Raw genomic sequence first — 14,599 nt, forward strand, 5'->3', positions numbered from 1 at the left:
GTATATACGGAAACTCAAAAAGACCAAACTACCACCGAGTTTGAAAACACTTTCCTATTTTACTACCACCTACTGGGCATATATGAGAGTGAATCATACTGCCCTACAGTTGTGTCAGATAACGAAAAGGCCTAGCTTGAATGATTATGAAACAGAGACCAATGTACCAAGAATAACAGAACCTTAATGAGGTGGTACTGTACTACATTATTATATATTCATAATTTATTATTTATTCCCATCCTCCGACACCTACTCATTAAAGAGTGGTTAAGCGGTCTAAGGCACTGCATCTCTGTGCTCGAGGCATCAATACAGACCCTGGTTCAATTCCAGGCTGTATCACAACTGGCCGTGATTGGGGGTTCCATAGGGCGGAGCACAATTGGCCCAGCGTTTTTAGGGATTGACCCGGGTATGCCATAATTTTTTTTTTAAATGTTGTGCAACAAAAAAACAACACAGAGTTACACATGGGATAAACAGAAATACAGTCAATAACACAATAGAGAAATCTAGGAGGAGTGTTGTATGGCATTGAAGCTCGTTTGGAGGTTTGTTAGCACAGTGTCCAAAGAAGGGCCAGAAGTATACAGAATGGTGTCGTCTGCGTAGAGGTGGATCATGGAATCACCAACAGCAAGAGCGACATCATTGATATATACAGAGAAGAGTCGGCCCAAGAATTGAAACCTGTGGCACCCCCATAGAGACTGCCAGAGGTCCAGACAACAGGCCCTCAGATTTGACACACTAAACTCTATCTGAGAAGTAGTTGGTGAACCAGGCGAGGCAGTCATTTAAGAAACCAAGGCTGTTGGGTCTGCCGATAAGAATACGATGATTGACAGAGTCGAAAGCCTTGGCCAGGTCGATGAAGACAGTTGCACAGTACAGTCTTTTATCGATGGCGGTTATGATATCGTTTAGTACCTTGAGCGTGGCTGAGGTGAACCCCTGACCAGCTCGGAAACCGGATTGCACAGCGGAGAAGGTACGGTGGGATTCGAAATGTTCAGTGATCTGTTTGTTAACTTGGCTTTAGAAGACTTTAGAAAGGCAGGGCAGGATGGATGGATTGTAAATAAAAATGTGTTCTTAACTGCCTAGTTAAATAAAGGTTCAATTGAAAAGATCATATCTATACTGCCACTTAGGTATTTTTGCAGAATCGTTGGTGAGGTTTTAAGTTCCCATCCTGATTGAACCCTTTCCCCACAGTTGTTTCCACTGTTTGTTCAGCTGTGAATGAGGAGATGGGTTATCTGGTGAGCCATACAAACTTGTCACACTGATTGCAGTGAAATGTCTTCTTCCCTGTGTGGCTCTGCTGGTGCCATTTAAAGTTCCCCCTTAGGCTAAAGCTTTGTCCACACTCAGGAGCAATGGAAAGCACTCTCTCCACTGTGTCCAATGGGGTAGTCAATTCCCATTTCCTCCCGAAAATGTTTTCACATTTGGGGCAACTGAACAATTTGTCCCCTGTTTGTGTCAACTGATGTCTTCTAAGATCTCTGGAAAAGCCCAAACATGTTTGACACAGTTTCTGGTGTGCATTGAGAATTTCCAGCTGGCAGGAGGACTTCTTACACTTCTTAGCTCCTAGCTGGAGCTAAGCCCCCCCCATCTGTTTTGAATTGCTATTTTGGCATGAATACGTGTCACATATTTGTTTGCAAACAATGTTAAAAAAAATATTGAGTTAATAAAGCCTCATACAAACATGGTCTCTTCTTTGTTTTCTTGTGTAAGGCAGCTCAGAATGTAGGGGTTTCAGCATAGCTCAGTGCTTTCTGTGATGGTGGGGCAGCCAGTGGAAAATACGGAGCGTAGGGGTTGGTAATGTTCTCTACTTGCGCCGTGATTGACTCAATGTTCTGTCACTCATGGGGACACTACAGCACTACACAATCTACGGGGAGAACTCAAATTCAGGCCCCTTGGGTGCTGCCATAAAGTTACATTAGAAGTGCCCATCCAAGAAGGCTCAAGTTAATTGGCCACAGATAAAATTACGTTATATCTACCATAACGTTGATTGGACTGATCATGTCAACGTCATACTTTCAAAATCTTAGCTAGCAAGCTAGCAGTCATCATGAATCAAGTTGAAAATCTACTGGCAAATCCTATTCAAGCCTTGTCTTATGAAGAGAAATTATAAAGAGAAACTATAGATAAAAATGTATCGGTGCTCATCGGCCATAAACATTACACAAGTTGGAAATCGCAAATTCAACAATGAGTGGTTTGGAAGGAATCAGTGTCTAACTGCAAGCATAGCAAAGCAATCACTAGCCTGCTATTCATTGGAGTGGTTGTGTAGTCCAAGTCTGGGTTTAAGAGTCTCTTTCCCATGCTTAAAAGGATAAACAATCAACATTGGCCATGCTGTCCATACAGCATGACTTCTGCCGTGTTCAAAACAACTGGAAACTCACAACTGGGAAATCTCAGACTTCAGTGAGTTTACGACAACTGGCAACTCTGAAAAAAACAAGCTCCGACAGGGAAAATGTTTTGAATGGTCATCCAACTCGGAATTCCAAGTTGGGAACTCGGGCCTCTTTCTAGATCTCCGACCTGAAGATCACTGACGTCATGATTTGACCTTGTTCTTTTCAGAGATCCCAGTTGTCTTGAAAGCACCATAAATCCAGAGAATCTGAGACTTTGATGACAAAATTTGCCCATAAGGACCGCCACCCGACCTTCCTGTTCAAGTGAGCACAGCACAACAAGGTCTTGTGTGCTGCTGCATAAATTATGTAATATGCCAGGGAGATATATATACTGTAGCTAAGAAAGTAATACTAAGTATATGTTGTGTAGTAGGCACATGTGCCTCACCCTAATAATAATGATTATTATTTGGTCCCTTTTCCCCTCATTTTCCCTTTGCCTACTGTCCTGACTTGGAGAAATGTCATCATTGAATATTGTTAGAGCTTTCATTGTCTGCTTATATGCCCATGGTGGAAATTCTTACACAGGGACATTCAGTCAATCTTAATTGAATCATTGTTTATTGTCAGCGAGCAGGACAGGTTCCAGCAAACTTGATGCACCATGGTGAATGTCTGTTACGAGCTCTAACGGGGCAGTCATATTAGTTCCCTTATATACTGACAAGTTATATTTGCATGATTTAGCTTATTCATCATTCATAATCAATGTTTGCTTCATTCATGTGACAACTAATACTGGGTCATGAATGTGACAGACCGATACCTCACAAGGCTTCTTCTCTCTAAGCTGACACCTTGAAACTGAGATTCCCCTTTCTCGAAGGTTCTGGGCGTACTGCCAAATTGCACATCCTGAAAATGAGGATTTGTTCAATCAGTCATTTGCATGAACACAGAAATTGATTTATACAAACATAACACAGAAATTTATTATTAGAAAGGCACAAACATAAAAATGTCCATCTCACCCCCTTTATTTATCCTACAGTTCTGACTTGGTGTACAGGGAGAATACTGTAAGAAAGGCCCATGTTCTGAATTCTGTCGCTGTACATTTCAAAAGTGCTGAACAAATAGTTATATTGACTATGTCCGTCATGTCTTAATCGAAATGACAGATTGCCTCTTATGCGCTCGTCATCCCCTTATGCCATAGTTTGTACATCACAATTGTCAGTAGAAACCACATTTGTTTAAGCAAGTCAGCTATGTTTTTTTAAAGGCAGTAAATTAGACTGAATTAACTATTTCGCTGCCAGACAAGGCTCCGCTTATAGCCAGGTGTAGCAGTGGTAAGGTGTTGGGACAGGTTTATGTAGGCCCTAACAGTTTGTGGGCACCATCTACCACCCTTATAGTGCAATTTATGTATTGATTAGTGCTGTGTTGTGTAGTGGCTTTGCGAGCACTTTGGGGAGTTAGCCCCGCCAAGATTTACATGCTAAAATCACCACTGGAAATTATCTTCATGTTTTGTTTTTTTTTGTTTTTTTTACCTTTATTTAACCAGGCAAGTCAGTTAAGAACAAATTCTTATTTTCAATGATGGCCTAGGAACAGTGGGTTAACTGCCTGTTCAGGGGCAGAACGACAGATTTGTACCTTGTCAGCTCGGGGGTTTGAACTTGCAACCTTCCGGTCACTAGTCCAATGCTGTAACCACTAGGTTACCCTGCCGCCCCAGGTCTTGCCGGATTTAGCGACCAAAATTATTTTCATGGTCCTTCGTATTCTGACCTGCTATAGTAGAGATACCATGAAAAAATGTCTAGCTGGAGCTCGTCTGAGCGGTTGGCTATGAATGCCCTCACCCCTAGTACACTTATACTGACTCTGACCGGATCTGCCCACTATAATGTTGTCCGGTTAGAACATGATGATGAGACCCATAACTGTACTTTTGCATGGCCACGACTGGCCACGACTGCGTGGCCATGCACGCCTCCAACTCAATCATCAAGTTTGTGGATGACACTACAGTGGTAGGCTTGATTACCAACAACGACGAGATGGCCGACAGGGAGGAGGTGAGGGCCCTCGGAGTGTGGTGTCAGGAAAATAACCTCACACTTCATGTCAACAAAACAAAGGAGATGATTGTGGACTTCAGGAAACAGCAGAGGGAGCACCCCCCTATCCACATCGATGGGACAGTAGTGGAGAGGGTAGTAAGTTAAGTTCCTCTGCGTACACATCACAGACAAACTGAATTGGTCCACCCACACAGACAGCGTCGTGAAGAAGGCGCAAGCAGCGCCTCCAACCTCAGGAGGCTTAAGAAATTCGGCTTGTCACCAAAAGCACTCACAAACGTCTATAGATGCACAATCGAGAGCATCCTGTCGGGCTGTATCACCGCCTGGTACGGCAACTGCTCCGCCCACAACCGTAAGGCTCTCCAGAGGGTAGTGAGGTCTGCACAATGCATCACCGTGGGCAAACTACCTGCCCCCCAGGACACCTACACCACCCGATGTCACAGGAAGGCCATAAAGATCATCAAGGACAACAACCACCCGAGTCACTGCCTGTTCACCCCGCTATCATCCAGAAGGCGAGGTCAGTACAGGTGCATCAAAGCAGGGACCGAGAGACTGAAAAACAGCTTCTATCTCAAGGCCATCAGACTGTTAAACAGCCACCACCAACATTGAGTGGCTGCTGACAACATACTGACTCAACTCTAGCTCACTTTAATAATGGAAATTGATGGAAATTGATGTAAAAATATATCACTAGCCACTTTAAACAATGCTACTTAATATAATGTTTACATACCCTTCATTACTCATCTCATATCTATAGTGGGGCAAAAAAGTATTTTGTCAGCCACCAATTGTGCAAGTTCTCCCACTTAAAAAGATGAGAGAGGCCTGTAATTTTCATCATAGGTACACGTCAACTATGACAGACAAAATGAGAAAAAAAATCCAGAAAATCGCATTGTAGGATTTTTAATGAATTTATTTGCAAATTATGATGGAAAAGTATTTGGTCACCTACAAACCAGCAAGATTTCTGGCTCTCACAGACCTGTAACTTCTTCTTTAAGATGCTCCTCTGTCCTCCACTCGTTACCTGTATTAATGGCACCTGTTTAAACTTGTTATCGGTATAAAAGACACCTGTCCACAACCTCAAACAGTCACACTCCAAACTCCACTATGGCCAAGACCAAAGAGCTGTCAAAGGACACCAGAAACAAAATTGTAGACCTGCACCAGGCTGGGAAGACTGATTCTGCAATAGGTAAGCAGCTTGGTTTGAAGAAATCAACTGTGGGAGCAATTATTAGGAAATGGAAGACATACAAGACCACTGATAATCTCCCTCGATCTGGGGCTCCACACAAGATCTCACCCCGTGGGGTCAAAATGATCACAAGAACGGTGAGCAAAAATCCCAGAACCACACAGGGGGACCTAGTGAATGACCTGCAGAGAGCTGGGACCAAAGTAACAAAGCCTACCATCAGCAAGGGCATTGAAGATGGAAAGCGGCTGGGTCTTTCAGCATGACAATGATCCCAAACACACCGACCGGGCAACAAAGGAGTGGTTTCGTAAGAAGCATTTCAAGGTCCTTGAGTGGCCTAGCCAGTCTCCAGATCTCAACCCCATAGAAAATCTTTGGAGGGAGTTGAAAGTCCGTGTTGCCCGGCAAGAGCCCCAAAACATCACTGCTCTGGAGGAGATCTGCATGGAGGAATGGGCCAAAATACCAGCAACAGTGTGTGAAAACCTTCTGAAGACTTACAGAAAACAATTGACCTCTGTCATTGCCAACAAAGGGTATATAACGAAGTATTGAGATAAACTTTTGTTACTGACCAAATACTTATTTTCCACCATAATTTGCAAATAAATTCATTAAAAATCCTACAATGTGATTTTCTGGATTTGGTTGTCATGGTTGAAGTGTACCTATGATGAAAATTACAGGCCTCTCTCATCTTTTTAAGTGGGAGAACTTGAACAATTGGTGGCTGACTAAATACTTTTTTTGCCCCACTGTATATACTGTACTCTATATCATCTACTGCATCTTTATATAATACATGTATCACTAGCCACTTTAAACTATGCCACATTGTTTACATACCCTACATTACTCATCTCATATGTATAACTGTACTCGATACCATCTACTGCATCTTGCCTATGCCATTCTGTACCATCACTCATTCATATATCTTTATGTACATATTCTTTATCCCTTTACACTTGTGTGTATAAGGTAGTAGTTTTGGAATTGTTAGGTTAGATTACTCGTTGGTTATTACTGCATTGTCGGAACTAGAAGCACAAGCATTTCACTACACTCGCATTAATATCTGCTAACCATGTGTATGTGACAAATAAAATTTGATTTGATGGTCACCACCATACTTGTGTGGCTTTATTGAATTAGGAAACAGCATGTGAACAGTCCGTCAGCATCATACGTTTTCCTTCTTACAACGGCATGTAAACACACAGTTTTTTGACCCCGGCAGGTGAAGGTTATTGGAGAGACAGAGTACACAGTGGAAAAGGAGGTTTTAAAGAACAAAGGAAAATAGTATTTCAACACAGAATTAACTCCCAAAGACAAAGCTTGGCGGACGTCGTTCCACTGGTGGCGAAGTGTTTACTATGTTTGTTTTGGCTTTTGTATCTCAAGAACGCTGCCAAAGCCTGATAGTAATAAACCAGTTTAACCCTTCACTTGGACTGGTGTTGTGTGTCTATGTGTAAACCCTGCCTTACAAGAACCTGGCGCCCGAAAATGCTAGTGGCCTTACATCTCATTATTTAACAGCAACAGTTTTTGTGACAAAACTATGGGTAGAATTGAAAATGCAACAAACACATTGAAGTAGAGTATATTGTGATAAATTGCAGGCCACACTACTTGCCGAGAGTTCTCAGCTATACTTTTCGTGGCTGTTTATTTACCAGCACAAACCTATGCTGGCACTAAGACCGCACTCAGTCAGCTGTATAAGGAAATAAGCAAACAGGAAACCACTCACCCAGAGGTGGCGTTCCTAGTGGCCGGAGACTTTAATGCAGGGAAACTTAAACCAGTTCTACCAAATCTCTATCAACATGTTAAATGTGCAACCAGAGGGAAAAAAATTCTAGATCACCTGTACTCTACACACAGAGGCGCGTACAAAGCTATCCCACGCCCTCCAATTGGTAAATCCAACCACAACTCTATCCTCCTAATTCCTGCTGACAAGCAAAAATTAAAGCAGGTAGCACCAGTGACTCGGTCTATAAAAAGGTGGTCAGATGCTAAACTACAGAACTGTTTTGCTATCACAGACTGGAACATGTTCTGGGATTCTTCCGATGACATTGAGGAATACACCACATCAGTCACTGGCTTTATCAATAAGTGCATCGAGAACATCATCCCCACAGTGGCTGTACGTCCATACCCCAACCAGAAGCCATGGATTACAGGCAACATTCGCACTGAGCTAAAGGGTAGAGCTGCCGCTTTCAAGGTGCAGGACTCTCACCCAGAAGCTTACAAGAAATCCCGCTGTGCCCTGCGACGAACCATCAAACAGGCAAAGCGTCAATACAGGGCTAAGATTGAATCATACTACACCGGCTCCGACGCTCGTCGGCTGTGGCAGGCCTTGCAAACTATTACAGACTACAAAGGGAAGCACAGCCGTGAGCTGCCCAGTGACACAAGCCTCCGAGATGAGCTAAATCACTTCTATGCTCACTTCGAGGCAAGCAACACTGAGGCATGCATGAGAGCATCAGCTGTTCCAGATAACTGTATGATCACGCTCTCCGTAGCCGACGTAAGACCTTTAAACAGGTCAACATACACAAGGCTGCGGGGATTACCAGGACGTGTGCTCCGGGCATGTGCTGACCAACTGGCAGGTGTCTTCGCTGACATTTTCAACATGTCCCTGATTGAGTCTGTAATACCAACATGTTTCAAGTAGACCAACATAGTCCCTGTGCCTATAGGGAGGAGGTCAGATACCTGGCCGGGTGGTGCCAGAATAACAACCTATCCCCCAATGTAACCAAGACTAAGGAGATTATTGTGGACTACAGGAAAAGGAGCACATCCCCATTCTCATCGACAGGGCTGTAGTGGAGCAGGTTGAGAGCTTCAAGTTCCTTGGTGTCCACATCAACAACAAACTAGAATGGTCCAAACACACCAATACAGTTGTGAAGAGGGCACAACAAAGCCTATTCCCCCTCAGAAAACTAAAGATTTGGCATGGGTCCTAAGATCCTCAAAAGGTTCTACAGCTGCAACATCATCACTGCCTGGTACGGCAATTGCTCGGCCTCCGACCACAAGGCACTTCTGAGGGTAGTGCGTACGGCCCAGTACATCACTGGGGTAAAGCTGCCTGCCATCGAGTACCTCTAAACCAGGCGTTGTCAGAGGAAGGCCCTAAAAATTGTCAAAGACCCCAGTCATAGACTGTTCTCTCTACTACCGCATGGCAAGCGGTACCGGAGTGCCAAGTCTAGGACAAAAAGGCTTCTCAACAGTTTTTACCCCTAAGCCATAAGATTCCTGAACAGGTAACCAAATGGTTACCCGAAGTATTTGTATTGTGTGCCTCCCCCAACCCCTCTTTTACACGGCTGCTACTCCCTGTTTATCATATACAGTGCCTTGCGAAAGTATTCGGCCCCCTTGAACTTTGCAACCTTTTGCCACATTTCAGGCTTCAAACATAAAGATATAAAACTGTATTTTTTTGTGAAGAATCAACAAGTGGGACACTCATGAAGTGGAACGACATTTATTGGATATTTCAAACTTTTTTAACAAATCAAAAACTGAAAAATTGGGCGTGCAAAATTATTCAGCCCCTTTACTTTCAGTGCAGCAAACTCTCTCCAGAAGTTCAGTGAGGATCTCTGAATGATCCAATGTTTTGCACGCCAAATTTTTCAGTTTTTGATTTGTTAAAAAAGTTTGAAGACATTCTATTCATGATGATGTAGCCTAAATAGTTAGTGGTAGAAATCAGGTAATATATGCTCTCATCAAAGGTCATGTCATCTTATGGACCTTTAAAAGTGTAATAGATTTTTATTTATAAGCATAAACCTACATTTTCTTCTTAGTCTATTTTGCTTTTCAGAATTTGTCAGTGGCATGGTGACACCTGTGAATAATACATCTGAGTGAAAAGACGGACAATTGAATGAATCTTTATTACGACACTGCTATCAATATATTTACCATCAATTGATTCACCCCTTCAACAACTGTATTTGAAACACACAACTATGTTTGTGTTCTTCCTTGCCAATCAATGACCTGAAGTCAAACGCTTTCAAGTGGAGGTGGATTAGAAATGTCCAAAGAGGGATAGATCCACAAAGATATCGCAGCTCCATTTTATTATAACAGATCACACACAGACAAACAGACACTTTTAGCTTTTATTTGACACCCAACTTGGTGCTCGTATGAACTTCACATGTTGGTCCACATGGGTCTTTAAAACAGTTTCAAACATACATAGCTAGCTACTATCTTTGTTATACCGTACTAGCGCCCTATTTGAAACAACTAGTAACGCTATGTGGAATTGCCCTAATTTATTCTATCTGGCACAACACAAGGCTTGTATAGTCAGCTACACACCCAATTTGTCCTCAAATGGCTTTATAAAGCTCATATATGTTTAATATATATATATATATATATATATTCAGAAATATCTTTACCTTTAGCTAGTTACATGGATGATTTTCAGGAGTATCGGAGGGTCAGCTAATATTATTGCGGTTGCACATACAGAATATCGAAAAGTAAAAAGTACCACTACATGTAAAAATACTTTCCTATTTTACTGCCACCTAATGGGCATATATACATGAAAGCGAATCCTACTCCCCTACAGTCGTCAGAGAACAAAAAGGCCTGTCTCTTGAATGATTTTGAACTAGAGATAAATGTACCAAGAAGAACAGACTTGTAATTAGATGGCATTGTATTACATTATTATATCATATCTGTACTTCTACAGATGGGGGTGCATTACAATTTTGCTCTGTCTTCATACAGAATCGTTGGTGACGTTTTAAGTTCCCGTCATGGTTGAACCCTTTCCCACAGTTAGAGCAGACCACTGTTTTGGTTCTATTGTGAATGAGGAGATGGGTTTTCAGGTGAGCCGCTCTGAAGAAACTCTTGTCACACTGAGTGCAGTGAAACGTCTTCTTCCCTGTGTGGCTCTGCTGGTGGCGTTTAAAGTTCCCCCTTAGGCTAAAGCTCTGTCCACACTCAGAGCAGTGATAAGGCCTCTCTCCGCTGTGTGTCCGTTGGTGGTACGTCAATTCCCATTTCCTACCGAAACATTTTTCACATTGGGGGCAACTAAACGGTTTCTCCCCTGTATGTGTCAACTGATGTCTTCTAAGATCTCTGGAAAAGCCAAAACATTTGTCACACTGAGAGCACTGATAAGGCTTAGGCTTTTCTACTTTGTGTGTTTTCTGGTGTGCATTGAGAATTTCCAGCTGGCCGGAGGACTTATTACACTCGTGGACATCATAGTACCTCTGTCCAGTGTGGGTCTCCCTTGTATGTGTCAACTGATGTCTCTTAAGGTCTCTGGAAAAGCCAAAACATTTGTCACACAGAGAGCATCGATAAGGCTTTTCTCCTGTATGGGTTTTCTGGTGTGCTTTTAGAGTTTCCGGCCGGTAGAATGACTTCTTACACCTGAGGCAATCAAATGGCCTCTCTTCAGTGTGGGTCATTTGATGTCTTTTTAGATGGGCTGGTCTTCTGTATTCTTTTCCACACTGAGAGCATTTATATGGTCTCTCTCCTGTGTGGCTCTTTTCATGGCTAGTCAGTTGGGTTTGAAATCTGTATCCTTTTCCACACTGAACACATGTATATGGTCTCTCTACTGTGGGGATCATTTCATAGCTGGTCAGATGGGTTTGTCTTCGTAATCCTTTCCCACATCTGTGTTTTTTGAGTGAATCAGCGAAGACGTAGTTATTCCCACAGTCTGCACAGTGATATGGTTTCTCTCCTGTGTGACTCTTCTGATGTGTTTTCATAACATATTTATTGGAGAAGCTCTTGCCACATTGTGGGCACGTGGCTTGGGTTGCTATGATTTTCCGAAACTTTAGCAGAGTGATGTACTCTTCAGGGTGGGCCCTCTTGAGATGCCCGTGAAAAAAGCGTTCTATGGTGAAACCGAGCGTACAATGAGGGCATGGGTAGAAGGAGGAGGACCCCTTTTTACAGTCACCTAAAGGACAGAGATAAAAACATCAAATGAACTACACTTATTTAATTTTAGAGCCACAGTTATTGAGAAATGAAACGTGTTATGTACATGTAACACATTATTATATCTCTACACCGTAACTGCAACCCACCCAACCAATGGTACTCACTGAAATCAGCAGCATTAGCTTTCTCATCTGTATCTAGTGTCATCCCTGGATCCAATGATGTCTTGCTGCAATTTTCAATTTTCAATGCTCCTGAATCATCATGCTCATTGTTTTCACAGACCTTTGAAGCAGAAATGAGGCGGGTATTCAGTCAGAAAGTCAGATACAGTATTTTCAAAAATTGGCGGAATACTAACTAGGCCCAGCACTCAAGCTGGTAGCTACTCAAGAAAGCTATGCTTTGTGTTTGTGAAATCTTAACTTCATTATGAAGCTATAGGATTAAATTTAGACATTGTTACCATACCTATACCTGGCCTACTTCTTGTATATGTCAGTAGCCCACTCCATATGCAGTCACATAGTGGCAGAAAGAATCAAGGTTGAAAGCTAGGTTTGTGGTACACAGCTTTTAATAGGTAAGGTGCAGAACGGTCAAAACAACTAGGAATGAAGACACCTTTAGTTTGAACCTACAAGAAGCTAACCCTACAAAACATCTCAAAGTGTGTATTTCACTCAGTACGTTATTACATGCTTGAACTCACCTGCACATTATCACTTTCCATCTCACTGTCCTCTGTATCCTCTGTATCTGAGCATGATGATGTTTCCAACGGTTCCCAAGGCACTGGCACTTTCACAACATCCTCATCTTCTGACTTCAACCAGTCTTCATTCTCTTCTTCCTTAACTGTAATTAAGGCAACTTTCTCTTCATCTACTGGCAGAAGGGAGCATTCTTCAGACTCCTCTTTGACTGGGACTGGAGAAGGCAGCACCTGACAGAGAAAAGAATCATTCATTCAGCATCATCATTCTAACAATAACTCTGGGCCTCGTAAATGGGCTTGCACAGTGTTAAGGAGGCACTTACCTTTACTTTGAGGTAAGTCATGCTTTTATGTCCACACTCTTGCTCTGTGACTCGATGGATGACTGAAAGTGGATCAAAGGAGGTATCTTGTTCATCCGGGTCCTCATTTTGACAAACCTGGGATGTTTCAACTCTTAATGGCACAGTTGAAATCTGGAGTTCATCAGCTTCCTCTTTGACCTGCCTCCAATGCAGTGAGGGATCCTAGAACAGACCATGGTTGGGGTTAGGGAAATAAACTATTTGACCAATAGAACTTGTTAATGAACAGCCGCTCGTTTTAGATATTGAATAATGAAATTGATTCTCATTTTGAAGAATGCATGATGTGTGGGTTAACCTACAAAAAGCTCTTCTGGCTGACCACTGCTTTCATATCTCCCATATTGATCCATCTTCAGCAGATGATGAACAGACTCGTGACCTGTCAATAAAACAACCCACCCAAATGTTTAGTTAGATCACAAGGATCAACAAAGCCCATATGAAAGTCAACAATGACACCAATGATGATGGTAGCTAAAGGACAATTCCACAATAACAGAATTATACCGAGTCAGACGTTTCACTTTAAATGAATGTCAAACAAAAACAATTCAGTGCAAAGTTTAAGTACATTTTCAGGGGGCATTGTTAAAAGTACTAATTGTGCATAGAGTGGTATGGTTTATTAAAGAACTGGGCAGATGCCAAGTTTGGTAACAGAATGACGGTATGAATCTTTTTTTCTTTACGTGACATTTTCCAAAAAAGTAATTATCTGCTCCAAATTATAATTCAAAGATGTCTGCAAAAAGAATGGGCAGTCAGCAATATCAACTTTAGTTTGAAAAACAACCTTTGGTTATCAAACTACATCAAGTGAAGTGGATTAACACACAGTAACAGAACTATGGTAATGGTATGACATCATTGATCCCTGATTTGTACTCCACAGAAATCAATTATGGGTTTGAATGTCATTAACTATTCAGGCTACATCATCATGAATGTAGAGGTAGAAATATGTAATATATGCTCTCAACAAGGTAATTTCTTCTTTTAGCAATGTGTTTCTAAATTTTAAAAGGTAAATTAAAAAACACATACATGTTCTGTATTTTAGCCTGTGATTTAAAACACATTCCGTTTAAAATATTTTTCTTTGACCTCATAACTCCCCTTCTCCTTTAGTCTTTGCCTGTATCTTCTTTGCTTTTCAGCATTTGTCAGTGGCATGGTGACAATCTGTGAATAATACATTTGAGTGAAATGACTGATGGACAATTGAATTAATCTTTATTACAACACTAATGTTAGTATCACGATGTTTACAATCAATTAATTCACCCCTTCAAGAACTGCATTCGACAAAGTACACACAACTGTAATTGTTCCTCGCTTGCTAATATGAGAACCTCATTAAGTCAAACGCTTTCAAGTGGAGGTGGATTCGAAAAGTCCAAAGCGGGATAGCTAGCTAGCTCCACAATGATATCCCAGCTGCATTTGATAATGAAGTACGACAGACACGCACTCTTAGCTTTCATTTGACATGCTCCTATGAACTACACTTTGGTCCTAATGGGTCCTTCGTAATACCTAGCCTTCAAACATGTATGGCTAGTCTTTGTTATACCGGTACTGTACTAGTACGTGGAATTGCCCTAAAGCATACTCGCTACCGTTAGCTAACTAAAGTGATCTGTTATAGCTGGCAAACAGATGGATAGTTAGCCCAACTTGTCATCAAATGGCAATAAAGCTCATATAAACAAGGAAAATATATTTACCTGCTTGCTAGTTACATAGACATATCTAAATCTCAGGGAATATTATTAAGGTTGCACATACGGAAA

General features: G+C 41.8%; 1 protein-coding gene across 3 annotated transcripts; it reads right to left on the minus strand.

The window, feature by feature from the left end:
* Nucleotides 1–9,844: 9,844 nt before the first annotated feature.
* On the minus strand, nucleotides 9,845–14,594 carry LOC135512935 (oocyte zinc finger protein XlCOF6-like). 3 transcript variants are annotated; one of them, XM_064935467.1, is made up of 7 exons: nucleotides 14,534–14,574; nucleotides 13,911–13,988; nucleotides 13,106–13,185; nucleotides 12,762–12,965; nucleotides 12,433–12,666; nucleotides 11,885–12,005; nucleotides 9,845–11,736 (listed from the first exon to the last, which is right to left on the minus strand). In XM_064935467.1, exons 3-7 carry the CDS (start codon nucleotides 13,154–13,156, stop codon nucleotides 10,472–10,474), a joined length of 1,875 nt encoding a protein of 624 aa, XP_064791539.1. In that variant the 5' UTR covers nucleotides 13,157–13,185; nucleotides 13,911–13,988; nucleotides 14,534–14,574; the 3' UTR covers nucleotides 9,845–10,471. The 3 variants fall into 3 exon arrangements, with proteins under 3 accessions (XP_064791539.1, XP_064791538.1, XP_064791540.1); XM_064935466.1 differs by lacking the exon at nucleotides 13,911–13,988 and having other exon boundaries at nucleotides 14,534–14,594; XM_064935468.1 differs by lacking the exon at nucleotides 14,534–14,574 and having other exon boundaries at nucleotides 13,851–13,925.
* Between the last annotated feature and the right edge of the window lie 5 nt (nucleotides 14,595–14,599).

Source organism: Oncorhynchus masou, chromosome 24, assembly GCF_036934945.1.
Source record: "Oncorhynchus masou masou isolate Uvic2021 chromosome 24, UVic_Omas_1.1, whole genome shotgun sequence".
Taxonomy (NCBI): domain Eukaryota; kingdom Metazoa; phylum Chordata; class Actinopteri; order Salmoniformes; family Salmonidae; genus Oncorhynchus; species Oncorhynchus masou.